Source organism: Drosophila gunungcola (assembly GCF_025200985.1).
Source record: "Drosophila gunungcola strain Sukarami chromosome 3L unlocalized genomic scaffold, Dgunungcola_SK_2 000009F, whole genome shotgun sequence".
Lineage (NCBI taxonomy): Eukaryota > Metazoa > Arthropoda > Insecta > Diptera > Drosophilidae > Drosophila > Drosophila gunungcola.
In genome coordinates, this window is record NW_026453181.1 from 1,400,090 (window position 1) to 1,425,492 (window position 25,403).

General features: G+C 38.7%; 1 protein-coding gene across 1 annotated transcript in view; it reads left to right on the forward strand.

The window, feature by feature from the left end:
• Window positions 1–254: 254 nt before the first annotated feature.
• Window positions 255–25,403, forward strand: part of LOC128259673 (frizzled) — a 102,515-nt gene continuing 77,366 nt past the window's right edge. Inside the window, exon 1 of the mRNA XM_052992202.1 lies at window positions 255–1,661. Within this exon, the coding sequence (XP_052848162.1) occupies window positions 990–1,661 (672 nt within the window). The 5' untranslated portion in view covers window positions 255–989. The remainder of the gene's footprint in view (window positions 1,662–25,403) is intronic.

Sequence of the window (25,403 nt, forward strand, 5' to 3'; positions counted from 1 at the left end):
GTTAATCAGTACTGAGGGCTTCACAAGCATGTGATCAGCTAGGTCTTTATCTCATTTTACTTGATTTGTTCACTTTTTATTCTATACGGCATAAAGTTTCATCTTGGCATAAATTAAATAAATTTAACATACATTAATGTTAAAAAAACCCGATACGTTTTATAATTTTTAAAAAATATATGAAAACATGGACTTTTGACCAAATTTCTGGTGCGTTGGCCCAGTGTGCAATGTCAGGTTTTCATTTCCACAGTTCCACAGTTGCTCAGTTTGTCAGCGAGTGCCCTGCCATGTGGTTGTGCCCGCGGATTGTTTCTTGAACTCCGGCTCCGTTTTCGATTTTTGGCGTAAACTCCGTGCAAAAGAAGTAACTTTCGAGTGCGATTCCCGGTGTGCGGTAGTCTTTGCGCGTTTTTCGAAAAAGTGAAAAGAAGAAAGGTTAATAAGTAAAGTGTAAGAGGCAAAAGTAGTAGGATTCTTACGGTATATGTTACAAAGATAAAAATTTGGCAATCGGAGAAGTAAAGCCCAGGCAAATACGGTAATTTGCCCGAAAAAAGCCACATAATATCAAAAAGCAAATGCAAGTAAGGTCTTAAGACCCCCAAAAAATATAATTTCAGAAAATAATACTTTGCCAATAACATATACAAAACCAAAACCAACTCGTTTGAAAAATAATAATTTGTAAACAAGAAAAGTCCAAACAAAATAAATAGCAAAGGCAACGCAAATAAGATAGAGAGAATTATTTATTATTTGCTTATAAGGCCAAACTAAATATTTGCCGGCGGCAAATGTTTAAAAGGTGTTAAGTGTTTCGTGGGAGTGAATTTTTCAAACAGAATAAAAATTCTACGGTGCAAAAGTGAGTGCAAGAAGTAAAGCAACATGTGTGTGTTTTAAACGTGGCTAAATAAATCGAAACAAGTACCCGAAAAGTTATTTGACAAGGAAAAGACCGGTACCGGTAACGGAAAATTAAAAAAATGTGGCGGCAGATCCTGTTTATTTTACCCACCTTGATACAAGGTGTCCAGCGGTACGATCAAAGTCCCCTGGACGCCAGTCCCTATTATCGCAGTGGCGGCGGATTGATGCCCAGTTCTGGAACAGAACTGGATGGACTGCCGCACCACAATCGCTGCGAACCCATCACCATCTCGATCTGCAAGAACATACCCTACAACATGACCATTATGCCGAATCTTATTGGTCACACAAAGCAGGAGGAAGCCGGTCTGGAGGTGCACCAGTTCGCTCCGCTCGTGAAGATCGGCTGCAGCGATGATCTCCAGCTGTTCCTCTGCTCACTGTACGTCCCGGTCTGCACAATTTTGGAAAGGCCCATTCCGCCCTGCCGATCTCTGTGCGAGTCCGCCAGGGTTTGTGAAAAGCTGATGAAAACCTACAACTTCAACTGGCCGGAAAACCTCGAGTGTTCCAAGTTTCCCATTCATGGCGGCGAGGATTTGTGCGTGGCCGAGAACACCACCTCCTCGGCCTCCACGGCCGCCACGCCCACAAGGAGTGTGGCCAAGGTCACCACCCGAAAACACCAGACGGGCGTGGAAAGTCCGCACCGCAACATAGGATTTGTCTGCCCCGTGCAACTGAAAACGCCACTGGGCATGGGCTACGAACTAAAAGTCGGCGGAAAGGTGAGTTTCCCAAATCAAATAATATAATAAGAGACAGCAATTAAACAACACAAAAAAAAATATTTTTAAATTCAATTTTATGGGCATTTTGGCGACGGCAAATGTTTAAAACTTTTACATGTTTCGTAAGATGCATTTCTGTGAATTTAGCATTGAATGTCTTTAAAAATGTTTTCAAAACTAAATTGCTGAGATAAAATGTTCAGCGCTTAAATAATTTAAGATTTTTATGCTTGCATTCTTTTAAAAAATTCAACGTTTTCAAGCAAATATTTGTAATTTATCATAGATTCACTTAACCGCCGGGGTTTCCAAAAAGGAGGGTCTTGGATATTTTAGGGCTTTTTTTTGTTTTGGGAACAAGTTCTTCACGAATTCCTCTAGTAAAAATATTATACCTTTGTCTTAAAATGTTCCTGTTTTCAAAGCGTTTTTAAATATCGAACCGGCACATATATCCTCGATGAGTTTTCATGCAAACCTTTTAGAACGAATTTTGTTTTATGCTTAAAAGTTAATAGTTTTTTTTTTTGAGCCCCATGTAGGTCAACGATTTTTTATGTCTTCATTTGAACTCCAGACTCAATTTGTAGAGCACCGTAGTGGTAGAAAAAATGCATATCCTGTTGCGCCGAGAAAACAATTTCCAACCACCAGGGAAAACAGCAGGAGGTCCTTGGCAGGGCGGGAATGAAGAGAGAAAGAGAGGGCACCGGCAAACCCGCATTCTACCTGCCAGTGCCTCACAAAAGATGGTTAACAACGTCAGGTAGATCGTTCCTTTGGCTTCGGTGGAGGAAAGGTAAACCAGTTCTTTTTCGAGTTGTGTAATTTGTAATGCCTGCTTAAATATATTTCGGAAAAAAAACGTAACAAGAACCAACGAATGTTTAATAACTTGAACTGGGGGTCAGCCTGTTGCATTTTCTCGGTCTTTAATTAATTTTCCACCCGCTCGCTGGAACAGCTTTTTCGGGGTCTTAAGTCCATCAACCGACTGATTTCCCTCGAATTATTTTGTGTGTTGTTTTGGATGAGTGATGAACATCTATGTGTTTCAAATGTTTTTGTCTGTGATTTTCCTCTGCTATTTTTAGCCATCTCCCCGTTGTTTTCCTGCTGCCATGAGTAAAGCGCATTAAATACTTTGAGGCAGGATAATTCACACTTCCCTCAATGTCTGAGTATTTGGCGGATACATGTGTATCTCTTAGCTACTTTACCATTGCGATTTCTCTGTTTTTTTCGTTCTCCCTTTCTTGATTGGTCTCGTTTTTCCCTGGCTGTGTGTCATCAGTTCCCCTTGGTCTTCCTACATTTCATCCCCGCATCATCATGGCTGTCAGCATCTTTGGTGTAGTCGAGGTCCCTACCCCGTGCTTAAATGCCTTTTGTGAGCTGCGTGCGAAATTTAGCAGCTTGTTTGCCTGGATTGCATTTGGCCAACATCACGATTGTCTGTAAGAGTATCTGTAAATGGTGTCTGTATCTGAGTGTGTTTTGGCCCTGCTCGCCGTGCTTTATGAGCCAGATAGGTCTCTGTGTTTGCTAATGATAATGGCGCCGTGTGAGAGCGTGAATTAATGCTTATTGGATAGATAATGATCCGGCCATATAAATATATAAAAAGCATGTTACAAACTTAAGGTATTTACACTCGTTTTATAAGGGCTCTGAAATAAAAGAGCTCTTAGTCTTTGTTGCAAGATTAGTTGAGCTGTATAGCATAAAAGCTATTTTGAAAATGTTTAAAGTTTTAAGAGTACACAAGTGGATTATCCAAGAAACTCATTTGTATATCCTTAGCACAAGTAAAACTTCTTACATAGAGTAAGGGTTGTAAAAACTTGACAAATTTAAAAGGAAAGTTTTAAAATATCTTACTAAGACAGCACATGATTAGTGATTAGTGATTAGACAAGTTGAATTAGTTGTTTACCTGACCAATCTTTTAATTTCGCATAAATTAATAAAGTACTTAAATCAATTAATTCTCTCAAATAATGTTTTCGCTTAACACCTTTAAATGAATTTATTTATGCCAAAGGCAACTCTCAACATTTGCCTGTAAGCCAGTTGTAAGTATCAAATATTAATTTCATTCATCTTAATTTCTCCATTTTCTCTTTTTGCTGTTTCCAATTTCTCGATTGGCTTGTCAATTAGACCTTTTTTGACTAAATTAACCAATCACTCTGGCTGAAACTTGTACAAACAAATATCTGGAATACAAAATATGTAATTTCGCAAATCAATTACCCAAACCAAAGGGTATGAAACGGTAGAATGAATTAGAGTGAGAAACGATGAATGGAATTAGTTGAAAATTCTTAGTCTGTGCTGAAATACTCATAGACCAAAAACCCTTAGGGCACGATAAACCTCAACCCATTGCCAGCTTTTACCAGCCCTTTTTCTTGTCCTTTTCTTGCCTCGAATCCATTATGCAAAGGCAGCAGTCCGGGGCAGGAAAATCTGTTTTCCGTCTGAGAGGAAACTGAGTGGAAAGCCAGCAGTCATAAGAGGGCACAATCAATTACGGATTCGTCCACAATTAAAAGTCCTGGCAGGGGGTTCCCCCGGATGATTCAATTTGGGGCCTACAAATAATCCCCAAATCGGAATGCTTCTCCACTTCGCCCCTCTAATGCGTCAAAAGCGTTCTAAATGAGGCTTTTAATGGATTTACGATTTCCTAAACAACCAAGCTGAAATCCCTCCCTCCTTTCCACAAACTAAACTGTTGTCCTTTCGCGCTCTTTGATTAATTTATTTTTGGCCGCCATGGGTTAGATGGCGTTGTGGGTTAAAGAGGCGGAGGCGTGTGCCTGGATGCCCAGTTGTCTACACATGTAGCCATCAATCGGGCATTGCTCCCCGGTAATCTGTTTGCTCTGAAAAGGTTTGACGTCATCCAATGGTACACGTTTCAGTGGATTCAGTCCTGAAAAAGGGATAATGATTGCCGGAAGTGAATAGGAAGTTGCGTAGGATATTGGACACATGAGCTCAAACTGTGTTTGAGCTTTGTTAGTACGTAACAGCATTACTAACTGATAAAAAAGTTTTGTTATTTTTAAAGTTATTATAGTTATTCATTAACTAAATATATTCTTTGTATTTTGTTTAGAAAGAGCAGGAGAAAAGATTGCGTTTCTCTGTGAATCCATTAAAATTCCCAAAGAGTGTGAAAACAATGTTGGAATACATCTCTTTGCAAACTTACCACAAATTTTTATGGAACTCAAACCTTATTTTTTTCCTATAAAAATAAAAGCCTTCATAGCATGTAGACTATAATAATTATAATTTGTATAGTACGCAACATGTTTTATAAACTAGTGCACTATTCACTATAATCCCTAAAATACTCGACTTTATTTTATTGTATCGACCTCTTTTGTTCTCTGCCAGTTATCAACATCATCATCGGCAGCTCATCAGCAACTATTCATCGTTAAGCCCTGAGATAATCTCTCCCAGTATTTTCCACCCAACCTCCTTGTATTTCCTTCTGTTATCTGTGCAATTTATCCCTTAAATTGGACCTTAATATATACCAAACTATGGCGAAGGCTTTTGTTGTATTTGCCATATCAGTTTTTCTCCATTAAAACTATAATCCACTTTATATATTTCACGCTCGAGCTGTTCAATTTATAACCAATAAATGTTAAGCCGATGACGATTATTTATTTATTTTAACACGGATCTCATTTTACCCCAACCATGCGTAAAGGAATTGCAACAAAAGCGTTTTCAACTCAATTAATTTGCCGGGTGGAGGGAAAATCTACTTCCGGCTACTTAAGCACAGACAAACAATGATACAGGAAAAGGGCAGGAGAAGAGCTAGCGTGTCCCTGTAAGTCCATAAAAATGACCAGAGAATGGGAAAACAATTTTTCCCACACGCTTTTCTAGCCGCATCTATTTGTTTGCTGGCCTGGACCAAGGCGATAAGCACAACAAAATCGTTTTGTGTAGCAAAAGGCAATGTCCTGCAGAACATTGTAACTTGAGCCGATGACAAGGCAAAATCCGGTTAGTCAAGTGACAACCAAGAACGTAAGTAAAAGCTGAAAAATAAAATATTTACCAAGAAACTAAAAATATTTTCATTCATTCAATTGGGACTTGAGACCCACACACAATATGCTTTTGAGCTGAAGTTACAACTCTTAGATTGACTACAATTCCCGTGCCTCGATTTTCGTGACACAACTTTGAGACGCCCACTGAAGTTGATTTTGTTTTGAAATATATTTTCATGCACCAAGCTCCAAATTCGAGCTGGAATTGTTAACGAAATGCTAATGCTTGGCTTTGACTTTTGGCTGACAGCGAGCCAGTTAAATATGTTTAAATATTTAATTACTGCCAGCCGTTTAATGACAGTTCATTTGGCGGCCAGCACAAGCCATTTACCATTTGCTTTAATAACTCTGGCTAACCGCACCCCAAATATGCAATTTACAATTCAGTTGTCACCTTTTACGGCTCCCTGTACGTTTTTTATAATTTTATTTTGCATAAACTAAAAATAAAAGTTGGCTGTTCGGTCATTTTGTGTTAGTTGCTTTGCAAATGCGACACTAAATATATCTAGTCAATTTACACCGACAGTGTTGAGGTTGACGAATCTATACAAACATTTTGACAAAACTAAACTTTTTAGGTTTATATTGATTGAAATGATTTAGACTTTTGGAATTATATTTTTTCGCTCTCAAACATGTCAAAGCTTGTTCGATATTTTATCAGTCACGTTTTTATACTGTTTTTTTGAAGTAAAAAGTAAATCTTATTTAAAGCTAAAGGCTTTAATTAATTTGCTTTCGCCCAAAAGGTTTTTTACCTTAGAAAGACATTTGAGGTGTACTATATTTATATACAGGTTATTTTGCTCCCACCGAAGAAGTTGTATTTGCTTTTCAATTTTCGTAAAACTTTTCCGTTTCCCTTCGAGCGATTCCCGCTTTTGTTGGATGAACTAGAGCATGAAACTGAAACACATATTCGCCCATATTGCTTGTCCCTTTTAATCAGAGAACTATCACCACATGCTGAACTAAGCCCCCGCAAAAGCACACAGACGTAAGCCTCCAAACCAAACCTACATCGGTGCCATTCACATCTTTTTGTTGGGCCCTTGCCACAGGATTCTTTCAATGAAGTGGCTTTCATTTGCACCTACGTGTCACCGCAGTGCTCCACTTTGCGAGAAGGACCACCCTTGCCGGGCCATACAAAATTTGACACAATTAAAAACAAAGGCAAACCAAACACAAATGTCAACCTCAGACGGAGTCCTTTTTTCCCTCTGTTGTTTGCTGTCTGTTTTGCTGTTTTGCATTGTTCTGTGAAGCGTTGCGCCATTTTGCGATGGCAAAAGGCATCTTACAGATACTTCGGATACCCCAAAGATACATTATGCAGGGTTGGCTCCTCGTATGTAAGCCAGAGAGTCTGTCTGATGAATTTATAATGCCCATTGTCTGTTTTGGGCCCAGACAATGGCAAGCAAAAATAAAACGAAGGAGCCATAACTTCTTTGAAAATAAGCTGAAATATTTGGGTCCCGCAAAGATGGCTGACTGACATACTAAGTGGACCCCAGCCGTTGGCCAATAAACTTCAATATTTTAGGTTGAAACTGAACTCCATTGGGCTACAAATTGGCTTCAGTCTGTTGGAAGTCAGTTAACACCTCGCAATACCCGACACAAGACTTAATTAAAAACTGAACTAAAAAGTGAAAAAAGTGCAAAAAGAGAAGCCGCGTAGGCGCACAAAGTCCACAAATGGAAAGACTGAAAACGAGTTTGTCGGGGACAAAAATAAAAAGGGGCAGATCGAAAAGGCAAATCATAAATTTTATGCTCCAACCGAATGAAGAAAGAGGAGCAGCCACAGACCCGTCTTTTCAGCGTGTGGGCCGATTCGGGCTTATATATAAGGCAAATCGGAATATGCTATGGAACGGAGGAAAAAACGAAGTTGTTATAGCATCTTATTTGTATAGTAGGTAGCAGCTGGCTTCGGGTAATCAAAGTGGGATTCTTTAAAAAGGATCTGCCTAAAGCCCCACCATACATTTAAAGAAATGTGGCAATAAAGAGATATTTGGATTGGACAGGAAATATAAAATAATGAAACCGAAATAAAAATTAAAATATGTTGTTATATGTTTGATTCTTTAATCTTATAGTTTATAGATCGTGTGCTTTAGCTATATGTTATAGCCTTAAGACGAAGCTAGATTTAAATAAAATCATGTTGTTTATTTTTATTGGGGTAATATTGCGTTACAGTTGTACGTTTGTAAGGCTGTAGAAAATAAAAAAAAATGTTGTTTTTTCAGTTAAGAAGACATACATTTTAAATTAATTAATTTATTAACAAAGTCCAAGCCAAATCGCACATAAAAACTCCCTTCTTCAACACGCGATTAACGATATTAAATTGAAATTCCCCACTTTTTCTGATCTCCTCAACATTCCTGTGTGAAAAACTTGCCACAACCAAATAGAGAAAGTTCTGCGCAACATTTCGCTGGCATGCAGAAAGAAAAAAGTAAAACGATTCTGGAATCTCAAGCAAGCAAAAATCATTCAATTAACGTTAGACCCACCTCCACCTCCATCTCCGCCCCCGCCCCCAAAAACTCACATGACGGGCCGTAGAAAAACTACGCAAACAACCATTAGTTGGATATAATTTAGCTCTTTAGTTGTGGCCATAATGCAGCTACTTAAATGCAACTCAAATCTGTGGGGGAGCAAGGGGGATCGGGCGGATGCTTTACTCAAAAATGCTGACAGTGGCTATTAATTAAAGTGCAGACACACCGTGGAACTGTGAGTGGAGATCCAGATGAGCAGCTGACGGCTGGGGACGACTACAAATGGATAACGATCGGGGTTTTCCACGGGGAAAGGGGTTTTCCGCAGCCATAACAAGACATTCCTAATCATCTTCAATCATAACACAGACATTCAGGCACGAACACAGCCAGCCCAAGTTGTGTATCTGTGTGTGCTACTAATGAACCAACTTAAAATTGTCATAACTGTAAATCATCTCGGACTTATGGAGCGTGCATATGTGGAGCAATCAGTTAAGGCCCTGAGGAAGCCAACGTCATTTAGACGTATGCGTGGGGAAGCATCAAACTAGGAAGGAATATAGAACACGAAATTTGAAATACTCTACTGCAGTTTTGCTTAACTGCTTTAATAAAAACAAAAGCCAAGGTTATGAATCTGTTGCTTTAAAAATGATATAGAACAGTATGTTAATAGTACTCTGGAAACCGATATTTTTCGATATAATGCAACTATATACACTCAGATAAAAACCATGGTAAATCCAAATATTTTCGGTACTTATTTAGCCCCGACTGGTATTGTGTTGAAATCAAAGTGTGTTACACTTTATTTTAATTTTTAAGTATGAAAAAATGTAGTTTTAAATTAAAAAAAATTGAATTCTACCATGTTCTTGTTGAACAAACTAATTAAATATGTGAAAATTTACATTAACATGTTTTTATTTTATTTTAAGTAAGTTCATATTTTGAAAAACAGTGTAAAATTCAAATTTGTTTTGTTTAATTTTACTATGTAAAAGAATTGAGTTGGAAAAATCTGTTTCTGTTTCCTATATTTTAAAATGCAATTGATATAGAAAAAGACTGGGTCATATGAGTTCTTCGCTTAATGGATTTGATACTCAAATTTGATTTATTTAAAACTAACCTTTGAAGAAGCTACTTTAATATATGTAAATATAGTAGCCAGTTGCCAGTTCACCTTTTGAAAAAAAATGTACTACTTAAGATCAGCCAGCTGATGTAGGCCAATACGACCCAAACAAGCCAAGAGCGATCGCATGGTTACCATGACGGTGCCGAAGATAATTATGATGCTGCGTGTTGGCCAACTGAAACCGAGGGCCAAGAGTCTGGTTGGCCCAGAGGAAAAGGCCAAATAGTGGGCAGTTATGCTTTTGGCCATTGGTCATCCTCTGACTGATGTTCGGATCAATCATGCGACATTTGGCGGCTCGAATTTGATTGTCGCGTTAATTACAATGAGGCAATCGGAATGGGAATAGGCCAATGATGATGGAAACTCATCCTGATTTCCCTCCATGACGAATCGCCATTGGAAGCCATGATTTGTGATTCGCCTGGATTTACAGGCAAAGTCAAATTGAGTTTGGGAGATTATTTCCAGCTGTAGTTTTTTTTCTCCCGCTCTGACATTACGTCAAATGGAATTGCCCTTTTTTGACAAGTGGAAATTGTTTTCTCTTTTCCTTCATTTTCATGGGTAAGTGCGTTGCTATCGAGATTTGCGTGACGCGTCACAAAACTTCGATTGTTCCGAATGGCATGGGAAGGTCTCTTTTGATTTATGTCGGAGCCATAAAAACTAGTTCCCATTTTGCCGGAGGTTTGGAGATGCGGAGCCGGAGAGTCGTTCACATTACAGTGAGAAATTTGGTGTAATTTGGCGCATGTTTTTAGCTAAACGCTTCTTATCAGGCAAATTGGTTGATTGGCTGGGTGGCAGGAGAAAATGGAGCTTTGCATGTTGATGAATTTTTGGCGTGTGCGTCGCCTAAATCGTGACCAAATTGTGTTAGGATTAGGAGTTTGTAGCCAAGGCTACGGAGCCACGTTTGTGCATGTTTTTGTCGGATAAAATACACCCAGACACGATATATTTGGCTTTTTCTTTGGAGTGGGTGTATAAGTATAAGTCAAATGTTTTGCGAGCCCCATGAAATGTGGAATAGGTTATTTATTAGCCAAATGAATGTTGTGAATAAATAAAGATGTGGGTCAGGCCTTCAGCGAAATATAAGGTGGAAAATAAGGTTAAATTTAACTAGGGGGGAATTTCGAATCAATTTAATAAGACGCATATTTTATAAATAAAGCTTCTTATAATAAAAAAATATAAAAAATGATTGAAATTTGATTTTGTCCTCAAAACCCTGACTTTTAACCCATTTTTCCCACTGCAATATCGAACTAGTTGTTCGCCTTGGCAAGGTAAACCAATTTAAATATTCACATACACATAGGCCTCAAAACTCAATCTCTGGCAATCAATTAGAGGCCTCTTCCTCTGGCATAGAACAAGAAACGAAATAAACCATTTTTCATGCAATTAAAAGCGAAGCAGAGTCCCAGCTTTAATTGAATAACACGAGGAACAGGAACAGAATGGCAGCAGCACACAAAAAAATTGTCGTTAAAATCTTACGGCCAGTCCATTGAGCGATGTCGATAGCACGAGATGCTGGGCTGTCCGTCTGACACGTGTCTCAAAGTAAAGTTTAATTTAATTAAAATCTCTGTATTCACTTCGAGGGAGATTGGCAGAGGGACAGTCGCCGGCAGATCATCTGCAGCACGCATGCCGGCCATGCAAACACAATCAGAGCACCTGCAGATACAAGTTGGAGTTGCAGCCTCAGCATCTGACTCTGGATCTGGCCATTGGGCGGTATTAGGGCTGAGTGTGCCCACTCTGGCTTAAAAATACTTAAAGTACGGTGTGATAAAAAAAAAACTAGCCCGCATGACAGCTTTCAAGGGTCTTTCGACTCGATTTTCAGGTTGCTAGGTGAGAAAGTTTGCTTTCAAAGCTCTTGAGCATAGTTAGTCTTGTGAGATAGGCGAACGTATGAATGGAAACATTTAATATGGAATATTTAAGGATTTATTTTTGTATATTATAATTAAACAAAATTTGTTCTATTGAGGCACTATCTACTTGTTCTTTACTGGTGGTTATTGGTTGCGTTTTATAAAAAGTAAGTAGTTAGTTGTTAACAATACTCAATCACGTTTAAGTTATATGATGCATTTAAAGGGGATTCATTTATTTTTTCTGATTAATTCCACTCGTTCGCCAATTTGTTTATTTTGTAGATTATACCAACATTAAGTAAACTATATGAAAGGCAATTCAAATCGAAATAATTCAGCACAAGAAGAATCAGAACACACGTTTACAGCATGATGGAAAGCCACTGTGACATGCAACATTTTTCTTTGACAGATGCTAGGGTATTAAGAAGTGAACATCTGGTGGCAATAACTCTGTTTCCTTCATGAAACCACTCAGTATTCTAGAATGCCTTGCTCAGACTACCTAGCACACATTCACTCACTGCCCCTTTTGCTTGCATAGCAGGTGAGCAAACAATCAAGCAGAATGCTGATTTTTTCCAACATCCGTTGCAGACTGGACATATTTTTGTGGTCAGCTTGGGCTTTATATCCATATACCCTCGGTCGCCGCCTTGCCTGTTCTCACCTGGGCTCCCCACCTGGAACTGCAGCTCCTTGGGTCTTATGCATAACCAGCATTGCATGTTGGCCACCTGTCAATGCGTCGAGTGAAAATTGCTGGCCATGTCAGGGAGCCAAGGACCTTATATGGCGGGCCAGCATAACGCCTATGGCCATCGAACTATTACCAGAGCATTATTATAATGCCGGGCCAAAACCAAAACCAAACCAAATCGAGCCATTAATAGCCGCTGCATGGGGCTGGGTCTATATGGTGTGCCACTTTTTGTGCAAAAAAGATTTACAATTAAAGTTGGCGATTAAATTGTTGCGATAGCGTTGCCTCGATTACCAATATGCCTGGCTTCGATTATTTTATTTATAGAGTGAAAGCCCCGACTCGAACCCAATCGATGGCTATCTGATGCCGATAGATCGATCTGAGTACATTTATCTTGGGCATTGGCCTGTAAGTGTAACTTTTAGTGCGTAATTTATGGCCATTGCTGAGTCTGTGAGTTTATCTTGAAAGGAAATTTGCTCGGCGATAAAACGATAAGCGATAAATGCTTACCGTTTTTGGTGTGTCACAAGGGGGTGGCGAAGGGGCGGCGTGGCCACCGAATCAATTTGCCACGGCTAATATGGGTTAAATGCCATGATTTCTATTTTTTGCGATATCGAATTACAACTCTAGCAGTTATTTAGCACATTTATGTGCCGTTATAATGGCACGATTCAAAATATGGGTATCCGCTTTGAAGGTGAAATGAATGCAAATTGCCGCTTTAATGGCTCCTGATGGTTGAAAATTGCTTTTTAGGCTGGGCTGGCACTTAATTTGAGGTGTTTAGGCACATTTATTTCGGGGCCGTATTATTTTATTGTTGTGAAATAATAGCTTAAGCTATGGTAAAGGCTTTTCAACAGTTGGGAACATTTTAATGATTCGCCAATTTGGGTACCGCTAGTTTACTACCTAGAGGTAACTCTTTGCATATAAAATAATAGTTTTACAAAAAGGTTCTAGCACAATAGGGGTACTTTATTTATATTTCAAAACAATTGTATATAACATTTTACTTTTTACGGCCCTCAGACAATGAAAGTACAATATAACAATAGAGTTTTTCAGTTGCAGAATTTTCCAAATTTACACTTCCGCGGTACAGTTTGCCAGTGCCTGACACCCAGATTAGGTACACTTAAGTACTTACTTGGGGCCTGACAAGCAGTTGCTAGTTCACTCCTCCGATAGCCACTTCCTATGACCACTGGCTCCACCGAAAGCCAACCCCATCATTTATAACTGTCAACAGTTTTTGTGGCCCAAACAGGCCAAGTAAATGCAAAAAAAAAAAGAGACACAGCGCACAGTAACTTAAAAAAAAAACTACATCTAATATTTAAGCCATCAACGAAGTTGGCCACTCGACTGCGGACCAAGATCCAGCCCCCTCACCTCATCCTGGCCGCTACGCTAGACAAACAAATTATGGCTACTGTCAATAGACGAGCGTTTCTAAGCCCAGACAGTGGAAAAAACAACAGCCAAACAAGTCAAACGGGAAAGAGGCCGAATGGAAGTGAGAGATGCACCCACAGTTGCAGCAGTTGGACATTTGACTGATGCCTCGAGGGGGGAAGCAGCAGTTTTTCTCCTTGGCCATTTTCCACCAGCCCCTTGACAAACTGTGAAAATTACCAGCGGGCAGTTTGGGGCGTCAGCCAAGAAAGCAACAGGCAACTGGCAACTGGCAACTGGCAACTTGCAACACCAAATCACAGTCTGGGCAACATGTTGAGCTCCTTGCCCAATTGCAAATTCTAAGCCAACTCAATAATTGCCATACAAACACCGCTTGCGTATTTTATTTTTCAATTTATCTAAAATGCTTTGTATGTATCCAAAATTGTTCGTTGTTGTGCAGTTTATGGCCTCAGGACACTTTACAGAGAGATATTCAGGCCAGACCAACGAGTTTGTCTGGATTTTATTTTTAGTTTTCATATCCTGCAGCAGTTTTTGTGTTTGCTAAATTATTTTAGTGCGTTTTTTGGTCGTTTTTTCTTTGTTCGCTGCTTAATATTTGTCTATTCTTTATTGTTTGTTTCCAAAGCTTATGGCATGCAAAATTGCTGCACTTTAAATCGCATTTAAATTTGATAGAGTATTGCTGGCTTTTGTGCAATTTTGTGTTTTTGTGAAAATCGTCTATATATTGATCGAAAAAACTATTAAGAATATATACAAAATGGGCTTAAGCTTTGTGATTTTAAATGAAGGAGTAAAGAAAGGTAAAATGAGAAGTATCTATATTAAAATTGTTATTTTAACAATTATACTGGCTAAAAATAGTAATCATTTGATTAACTGTGATTAAGTAAAGAAACTCCCTGAAGAACACAATTTAATGGTTGTGGAATGTCGAAACTTACTGAATTGTGTTGTTACCTTTCACCTTTTTCCTATCTGCCTCTTTCATTGTCTGTCCAAATTTACATACAATTTCTGTAGTTTTCCTGTCGACAAAACTGCAATTTGCATTTGACGAATGGCCAGACAATGGTAAAACAGACTGGAGTTAAGTGGAAATCGCAGTCTGGCACTTGAAGCGTATCCCCGAAAATAAAGGGCGCCAGCACCCAAGACACGCCCACAGTTCCACCCGCCTCTTTTCGGCCGCCTGCAAGCCCGCTGTATTTCAGACGCTGGCATAATTAAAAACGTGCTAAGCGTTTTAACGAGGCCTGGACACAGTCGGACAACTGCGATGATGATGATGGCCGATCTACTGTCTCCTTTCCCCACACCTTTTTGTCCCCCTCTTTCCCTGTTCCGCTCACTATTCCCATCTCTGTCTCCCTCCCCGACTTTTGTCTATAGCCAACGATGATATGCTGGTTTCAAGTGCTTCATACACACGATAAGAGTCAGCGGGGAATAGAATAAATGTTCAATTCAGTGCTGCCCTCTCTGTTTTTTTTTGTTTATCCATCTCTTTCACTCCTCTTTCTCTTCGACTTTTTTGTTTGTTTTATTTGTTTTGCATTCTTTTCAGTTTTTTTGCTATCCAATGGCTTGAAAACTGAATTTCCAGTTTCAGATTTGTAAATTTTTACACTCACAAAAATGTTTTTATCAAAAATAATAACAGTTATTTATTAGAAATAAAGCATAGTTAATATAATAATTAATAATATTTAAAGGCACGAAAAAGTTTTTATAATAATAGTTTGGTTTGGCTACAAGCCCTTATTGACTTAATTTTTATATAAACTCCATTGCCATCTATCTCTAATACTAGTTGAAAGAAGTTTATTTACTCTTCAAGAATTTCTTGAAGTGTATATATTTTTGTTGGCCTCAAGTGCCTGTGCCACCGTTAAATGGAATGGGGAGGGACATGATGAGGCAGCCTGCCGGCACTAAGGGAAGTGCTCTAATGAGATGAGACTCGGACTGTGGGCTCTGTGAGTGCCCCAAGGCAGCTGGATTGCATGGCTCTTATTTTTTTTAATTACGAAAATTGGATTTTTATGTACAAGAAGCAGGGGCTGCGGCTAAAGACACTTGACATGCTTGGTGACGATGAGTGGCCACCAGGTCCACATGCAGCTTTCAATGCTCCGCACCCATTTCACATTTCACATTCAACTGCAAACGAGAGTGTTGAGGTCTGCTGCCAGCATAGTGGTCCATTTGATTTTTTATCTCCGCCAGCTTAATTGAGTTGGTGGTGAGTGAACAGCCACCACCCCTCCTGCATCCCTCTAATGAAATTAGGTTAAAGCGGTTGTAAATAGGTGAGCATAAGAAAAACAGTTGACGGGGAACCGAACTCACGTTCTTCCACCACAGCATGAATAAGTGATTCAGTTCAGAGATAATATAAGCATGTGTTCCAACATACCATCGACCGACCGGGTTGAGTGTCCGTTCTGTGGCCCCTGGCACCAGCAGTGGGTTAAGGCTTGAGTGAAAGCTGCGAGAATGCTTCACCACAATTGACGGTCATCTGGATTGCTAGGCGGTCTGGCTAAAACGCTAATGATAGGATAGGTTTCGCGATCCGCGTTGCTTAACAGATCGTAACTTTGAAAGCTCTAAAATTCGTGCTGAAAATCTGTTTGCCTCTGGGAAGGAAAAACATAAAATTGCCATATAAAATTAGAGTGCATTATTTTGCACGTTTTTTAATGCTTTCCAGGTGAAACCGTAAAAATTGATTTATTACACGTTTAATAAATAGAAAAGCATTAGCTTGCGAAAATGAGTTAATTAAATGGAAAGGATATTTTTTCAAATTTAAAACTTACAAAATAGTTGAAACAAGAAAAAATGAATATTTGTAAAACTAAAAACTAAACTATAAGACCATACGATCTATTGCAGATAATCGCTTTACTTTTGCCAATATATTAAAGCATAACCCTAATTTCAGCACCCCACTTAACACCTTGTAAATCTCAGATAAACAAAAATCGAACCCCTTAATTAATGGCAACTTAAAACTGGTTGTGCTGGGCTGTTTCCTTATTCAAGTTCAAAGTGGATTATCAGCCAATTGTTGTTTAAACCAACGTATCCGGACAAAAAACAAGAACAGTGTTGGTGTCTGGTAGTTTATTTACCGCATATCATATCATGTTTCCCAACAGGCAAGCTCGACCACAATGTGTGCCAGGAAGGTACGTGGTGTACCTCCCTGCACTAAGTTTTCACCCTGGCAATGACAACCACACGCAGCTCTTGGTGCTGCAGCTCATCACCTTGGCCCTGTTCTCTTTTCGCCAACGGAGATACCACCACTTCTTCTACTTGTCAGATCCATCTTCATAATGAAACGTGTCAATTTACATGAAAATGATTTTTCTCATCTCCCCGGCAAAGTGGCAACGTGTTCTTAAGCAACCCATTAGGGGCTTCCTACCGCCTCGCTCCTCTGATTCACCCCCTTTAAGTGTTTTTTACGGCACGCTCAAACTTTTTATGGCTGCCTGCATCCTGTGATGACTCTCACGGACTGCGGGGAGAATTCTCCTCTTGTTTATTATTTAAAGCAAATTATCAAAATGCTTTTGCATATCGTAAAAAAAGGATTTTTATGCTGTACATCATTAAGCATAATAATCTTCCCTCTGATGTAGAAACTTCTCCCGGGGAAAGAGTGAGCACATTTTATAGGCTACTAATTTTTAAGCTGATTAAAAGACATCAAAATGAAATCAGGAACCTTTTTGAGTGATTGTATCCCTTACTGAAGGTGCACGGAGTTTTTGATGGGCAAAGAACTTCAGCTGATTGCGGAATCGTAAAGAGTTTAATGCTTTTCAAGGGGAGATCAATGGCGGTAGATAGTTCCTATAGTGAATTTCCAGACATGTTAAAAATATTTAAGTCCAGAACTAGGCTGTATACTATATTTAACTTTACAGAGTAAAATTATTTTTATATTTTATGTACAATGCACAAAATTGATAACTAATATATATTTATTCTCTTTCTCATTTTAGGTAAGTTGACAAATTTGAACTCGAAACTTTAAGGACCAAATTGCACACCGAGTGTGAGTAACGAAATCATTTCCAAATCTATGCGAGACACACTCATTCAGCCCTAATTCGGAGCATCAACAACCAAGCCCTCGGCATCAGAACTGTCAAAAACTTTCGCCCAAAGCCAATTGCCGAAAAAGTTTTCCCCAAAGGGCTTTGACCCAAGTCGAGAAGAGATTGGAGCCCCAAAAAAGGGTCAACCATAAATACGCAAATAATTCGGCGAGCCGAGTGTCGCACTCTCTTAGCTAGAATCCTAATAAAAAGTTTTATAGACTCCTACCTGTAAGCCCTTAACTTAACCCCTGTCAGCTGATTTTGGGAGTCAAGCGTCTGGGCAAACTTTTGGTTTCTATTATCTGCAATGAGCAAGTCGCACAATCCTTCTATTTATTTTACTTAGCAATTACCAAAAGCCAAAAATTCAAAAGTTTGTCTTCTCTATAAATGCATATTGTCAGATAGCAGCGATTTTTTCATCTGTTTGGGATTGTCTTCGGTTGAACAAGTTTGAAACAAACATTTTGCTGATTCTTTGTCAAAACTTCCCCAGTTCTTTTATTTTTGGCTAGGCATTGTGGCAGGTGAAGCGCGATTCTAGTTTCGAGAATTTTGGTGGAGCTCGCCAAAATATACATTTTCGGGTCTTCTCATATTCCTGCTATTTTTTTTCGCTGGGATGGCTTAATTTGCTTTTCATGGAACGGAGTATCCACAAAAATTCGGTGTCTCGTTATTTTATTTTCCTGTGTTTTGTTATGCGAGCCATTGACTTTTATATCCAGAGATGTGGAGGACCCGAACCTCATGGAAAAAGAACCGAATTGAAGTTTTTCTCTCTGCCATTTTGTGAGCCGTACTTTTGGCTGGCACTGTTCACGCTCAAGTGAAGCGATGTTGTTTTTAGCTATTGCCTATAAATTTTCCTGTGGTCGTTGGTCTACGGGGAATGAATGGGATTTCGGGTTGAGTTAGTGTTTTCTAGGGGGCGTGTGTTGGTGTTTCGGTATCGGTAGTTTTGGTGCCATTTTTGGAGCAGCCATCCGTTCATCCATTCTTCTGCTGCTTTTTCCCTCCCCCGCTTTCTCTATTCACTCTTTCATTTATAGGTGCGTTGGGCAACGCATTTTTGCATGCTCCATCCGCACACCCCAACAACATCCGCCACTCCCTTCGCCCACGATCCCATGTGTTGAAAAAATGGCTTAAAGTTTTCGGTCATGGGTCGCGTCGAGGGTAAGCTGCCTTTAATTTGAGGCAATTTGGGGGACTAGGGAAGACAGCTTAGAGGAGGGATCCAAAGTGAAAAACAAATTGGTCGAAAGCTTAGTTTTGGGCTTTCTGCACTTCAAAATGTATCTTAACTGAAGACTCTTAATAAAAGAGTCATAGTTGTAAAATGTCGTACAATTAAAACATTCTATAGTGTTTTAATTGAAGCTGAAGATGAGTTTTTTCTATATTTTTACATGGAATACGAATGAAGTATATTTTTAATTAAATAATAAATTTATTTATTTTATTTTATTTTCTTTCTTAAAATTGTATTTATTGTTTTAAAATGTTCTTTATAACCTTAACCAATTCATATTCATGGCCTACCATCAATAGAATTATTCTCAAAAGTGATGGAACAATTAATCACACTTCTAACAAGAATGCTTTACATTTATTTAAAGCTTCGACTCACAAAGTTGAGGTCCTCTTTTCAATCCCAACTCTATTTTCAGCCCAATTTATTCATCGTCTATCAGTACTCTATCTTATTGGAAAGCAGAACCTTTAAGTCCGGCAGCGATGACTGATAAATGTGGTCCGCGAGCGGCGTTCACAATGGATTCAATGCCAAATGCTGAGTCACTTCCCCAGGAACTCCATTTCGAATCCCGCTCCCGCGGCCCAATAGCATTTCCTGGATCAGAAGCAGGGCTGAAAAGCGCTTCCTGTCCGTGCGGCAGGTTGAGCCTTCATTAGCAGATAGTTTTCCATGGACGCAAAGCATTTTCCAGCAATTGAATATCCAGAGAGCCACACAAAGCATTTGAATGTTGGTCGGCCATCTCGCATTTTTTTTATTTTTCCTTTTATTCGCTGTTGTTGCTGTTCGAGCGGAAATTAATGAGACTGACAGGCTTTTGACGCAATTTGAAGCCCCGCAGATTCTGTTTTTTCTTCCCTTTTCGTATAAATAAATATTGAAATCATTTATCAGCAGGCACAAAAGAAATTGGGGATGGGCATGGGTCACTGAGGAATGCGCGAAATCAATGAGCGATTGTGTGTCATGTTTTATTTTATTTTCCTTTTTTCCCTCTCACCTCCCGGTGTGTTATCGCAGTGCAAAAAACATTCTCATAATAAATGAAAATAAATGCTGCATAAAAAGTCGGCGGCTTTATCTTAGTTTTATGCTCTCCATGGGAGCCACAGTCATTGTCCGGTGGTATCGCAAAAAAAAAAATGAGAACTTTTGTACAAACAACTTTTCAATGGTAGTCGAATTGCCAATGCCATTATATAGAGTCAAAAAATTAATCAAAGCATTTCGCATTAACTCCGGATTGCATTCACTAAATTGAATCGGCTTAAACTGTTCAAGGTAGTCAAAGAGAGGCTGAAAGGCCGCGTCTGAAATAAAGTTAGCAATTAAATGAAAATTCGATGTATAGCGTGAGTGTGTGAAACTTTGAATGAATTGTCAGGGGTACATAAAGTTTTTCAATCGCTTTATAATTGGTAAAAATGTGATATATTAAAATAAGCATTATACCAGTATATTAGGGACTGGTACTATCGCTCGCGAGACAGTTGGCCTGCAGACCATGCGAATGAAAATTCCATTTTTAAAGTTAATGTAAATATGAGCATAGTGCACACTATCGATGTTTTACAAGCCTTACAGTATATCAAAATAATTTTAAGTAGCGTTGTTTTAAGAGGATCACATACATAACATTTCAATAGACAAATTGGAAATAGCAATACTTTCGATAAATAACTTATGTATGTAGTTTATGCAATACAAAAAGTAATTTAAATACTGAAAATAATTACAGCCTTGTTTACGCATATCGGTGAGCAGCAGATGATGATCAGCTAATAGGAAAACAGTCTAAAGCCAATCTAAATCAGTTTTAGGAATCCGACATGGGTATCGTTCATCCAGGTTTCCCCCTTAAGCTCATCAATTACGGCCGTTTCTGCCATGGAGACCCCTATTCCCATGGTAAAAGCGAACAAACCCGCATAGATAATTAGACTAACCTCACTGAAAGTTTGCTAAAGCGAGCTGGGTCACGGGGGGAAATTGGTAGTGAGTTGGAACGAAGGACCCTCTTGATCCAGAGAATTCTGCTGGGCTGTCATCGTTGCGAACACGGTTGAAATAAATACGAAATCATTTGTATATTTCCCGAAGTCTCGTAGTTTGTGTTTGCCGCGCTGAAACATTTATCGCTGTCGCTGGGTTAGAGAGTCTGGGGCAAAGGGACAGGGAACTGGACAATGCGGATGCGGACATGGCAAATGGTCCGGCAGGAGATGAGTCCGATGATTCCGATGAGCCTGCCGCTGAGCAGCTAAAAACTTCCCCACGGGCCAGTCGGTTTTGTTTAGACTGCAAACTGTGAGATAAATTGTGGTGTATATCTGTATCTGTATTCGAGCGAGGCATCTGCAGTAAAATGCAGGGGCCTACACTGACAAAAATTAAACTTGCCATTAGATTCGCGTGTTAATTTTTAATAAATAGAAAATCTTATAAAATTTTTAGATATTTAAAAAGTAGTTTAATCAGTAATCTTCAATATTTTTACTATTGCAAAAATATTTATTTTTTGTAATTCATTGAATTAAATTTTCGACACCAAAACTTCCAATGTTAAATAAAAGTTTTATATTATTTTCAATTCATATAACATTTTTTCAGTAAATTTAGCTTCAAATATTTGAAAACATTTTGAAAAAGAAATACGAGTAAAATTAACAATTTAAATATATATATACAATTCAACAACAAAAACATAATTTTTGTCTTTAAATTGGTTTGAGTTTCATTTTATCAAAGGAAATATAAAAAAAATATAACTTTTCGAGCCTTATAGTGTTAAGACGTAATCTAAATATTCAAAATATTTATTAAAGTGCAAAGTCAAAGCCCCTTACTCCATGGTTGATTACAAAGTGTTGGCCAGCGTACCGAGAAATGGAAATGCACCGCTGCATCCACAAATCCACTATAACCCATCGGTATATCCCATCCTCAATCCTCAATCCCCTTCCCGTCTAAACGTCATCGTTTAAAGTGTTAAAATAAAAGCAAAAAAGCACCAGACCCTGTTCATCTGGCTGGGGTTTTGTGTGAAAAATTATGGCAGCTGACTGTGAAAAATTGTTGCAAATAGTTTTCAGTAAATGTTTTTTATTTTGCTCCTCCTCTGTCGATAGTGGCGGCTTTTAGTTAATGCGCACTCGGCTTAGAGCAGCCAACGTCAAGTGGTTTCGGTTTATTGGGTCTGGAATGAGGAATATGAAGTTTTTGCTGGCGAGCATGGATTATGCAGCTAGCATAAATGGGGTCGATGTCAGTCGACGAGATGTGCACAAGTGCCTAGCATTCGCGTTTCGAGTGCGAAGGTTTTGTATCTGACAGTTTGCTGTGCGGGGAGGGGAGCATTCAGTATTCTCAGTTTGTACGTGATATGATATCTGAAAGTTATCTATCCTCGAAAACAGTGGCAGCAGGGAGCCAAGGCACGCTGATTGATTGTTTTTACCAATCACAGAGCACGGAGCTCGAGATAAACGTATTGAAATTGAATAAAGTCAAAATTAAATTGGCAAAGGGGAAGAATGCTTTACGGAAGTTTCTGCCAAACAGCATAGCGGTAGAGGTTAATAGAAATAAAAACGTGGGAATTCATAGCAAGTAGGTGAGCCAATCGAAACACTTTGCTAACGTGAAAGTTAAGAAATGTACAGATATAACATAACCACATAGCAAAGATTTTAACTTTTTGAATTTCCTGAGTTAAAGATAGTAGTAAAAACATACATAAAAACGGTGCTTCAACTAATGTACAATATTAATAGGGCAATTCATTTTTAGTGAACTTTTTTCAGGCTTACATAAAATTGATACTAATTTATTTTATTAACTAATTTTATAACAGTTTTTCTTAGCATTAATCAATTTGATTCGGAATCTGTGAAATTCAGCACCAAAGTACTACTCTGCATCATTCATCACCAGCCTCTGGCACCGAACTTAAACTCCCATCTAGCAATAAAATTCTTAATAATTATGGAAGTAATTCGTTCACTAAATATCAGGCTGAGAAAATACCCCACATTGTCTCGCTTTGAGCAATGACATCCATTCATTGCTGTTCTCTCCCTTTTCGCAGAAATCGCACACAAAGCAATAGTTGTACCTACCACAGAAGAGACTCCAATCACAGTTTGATCTTTCATTTCCTAGACGCTTTGTCTCGGCACGAGTATTTCGTTGATGTAATTTGATGCGTTATTATTAAAATGATATATAATTTCCAGCATTAAATCCCCGGCTGACAGGCCGATTCGAGCTTTGTTCACATTTCGCTGGTTCGCTTTTCATGGATCCCTGGCACCTGCCATAACTTGTTGTTCTTGTAATTATAATGGTATAGTCCCGTGTCCAGGAGCGAGGGAAACCGGCTCTGCGAACGCCTCCGTCTAACTGTACGTGTAGCCTGGCATCTCGACCCGATCCCATCCTATCCGCAGTCCAAACAGCACCACACCATCCCCATCCCCATTCCTATTCCCATCTCCAACTCCATTCCATCTTTGATGTACGTGCATGTACTTCAGGAGCGTCCAGCGCACACTTTTCGCCGTTAGCCGCGTGGCTAGTGGCGTATCTGTATCTCGGATGTTGCATGCCACAGACGCCATCGCCATCCCATCGCTGTTGGAATCGCCATCGCCGCCGTCGTTTTGGCCGACGTCTCGAAATCGTAACAGTAACAGGCTTTATGCAAATTGTTGTAATATTTTGTGTGTTCTATGTTGATTTCTTCTACACAGCGGAAAACGGCATATAAGGGTTAAACTAATTCAACAAATATGGTTAAGATTTTATGTCCTTACTCTACGTTTTTCTAATCCAAGTATTTAAATGTGACACAACTAATTTTTATGGGTCATTACAAATAAACGCATATGCAAAGATCATAAATATGAATAAGCGAAGTTCATGGGTCAATAGATCGATCTCTGTTTGAATTGTAGAGTTTTCTTGAACATATTATCCAATATATTATATCCTTTTAAAATGATCACACCACGGTTGTTACCATATTAAGGCATATTTTTAAACACTACAATGTGATTAGTGAAAATGTGTTGCGATATAATAACAGCAATATTCAAACTCAAATTATCTAAAGTAACGCAGAAGTTTTTCTTGGTGTACCTTAACTACCCATGATTTTGTTCCTATTGCGTGTAACCAAAGATAGGGGCAATGGGCTGGGGTGTGGGGTAGGTGTGGTGTGGTGTGTGTGGCGGTGGGGATGGGACTTCAAATGGACCGTTGGCTGTTATAGGCTTATAGGCGACACTCCATGAAACCAAATTACCGTTTTGGTAGTTTGAATCTGACAAAGCTCATTGGGCATCTTACTTTATTGCTGCGACTTTATGCGCTGTGCGGAGGGACTATTTATCAGTCATCTTTGATATATGGCTAATGATCGGTGTTAAGCTGCGGATTTGTCACAGATGGGAATCTATATGGGGGAGGAGTTCTTGAAAACATAAAGAAAATACGACTAGAGACTCTCGAGCAAGGTGCGGTTTTCTGAAAGACTGCTGTTAGTTAGAAGTATAAAATGTTAAGTAACCTGTCGCATGTTATTTATTTATGTCCGACATTAACGCCGAAGACAAAAACATAAAAGAGCACTTGTCCTTTAAGATACAGAGAACTTGTTCTTTAATCGCTATTAAATAAAGGAAATATAAACTGATTTACTGATATTGCTTTTTAGAGCATTCTAAGGAATATGGTTTGATAAATTTCAAACAATATTAGATTAGATCTAAAACATTCGAATAAATAATCAGAAAACGTAAATAAATGTTGCATCATTTGTGGACAAATTGTCTCTGATATTTCTCAGTCTTGTCGTAAGTAACATCTTGATAGTCCACCCATCTCTCCCTCCAACAAGCAGCAGTCACGCCCACTTTAACACAGGGTTCCCCTGTATGTACCACCCCTCCAAATCGCCCTGGGATACCGCAGGCATATAAATTTCAAGAGCAGAACCACCACAAATTTGTGGCCAGCAAACACGTTCCTCTCTATTAAATTTCATAAATTTATTAAATTATGCCCCGACCGTTGAGGCTCAAAGCCAGAAAAACGAAGACAAAACAGAATACCCGATGAAGTCGCTTTAATATGGAACAATATGTACACTTACACAAAATGGCACCACATTAAAAAACAATTTTTAGAATTTTCTATATAAAATGTCTGATTTTAATAAGAAATACCAAATTTTTGGAAAACATCATGAGATGACAGAATTTTGTATTTGTCACAACAATTATATTGTATTATATTATATTATATTATATTATACTATATTATCATTTTAAGTTCAATAAATAAATAATTATTTTTTATAAGAATTGTTATAGTTTCAATGACTTTAAATATTGAATATTTGACTTAGAATCAATTTATTTTTTTTCTATGTAATCTGAAGACCAGGGAAAAATGCCACCAACTGAGAAGGTGCAATTGGTTAGAGAACAAAAAGTCAGCTCAACAGGGGGGAAAATGTTTAAAAGGAGGAAAAAGTGGGAGTTGGGAAAAG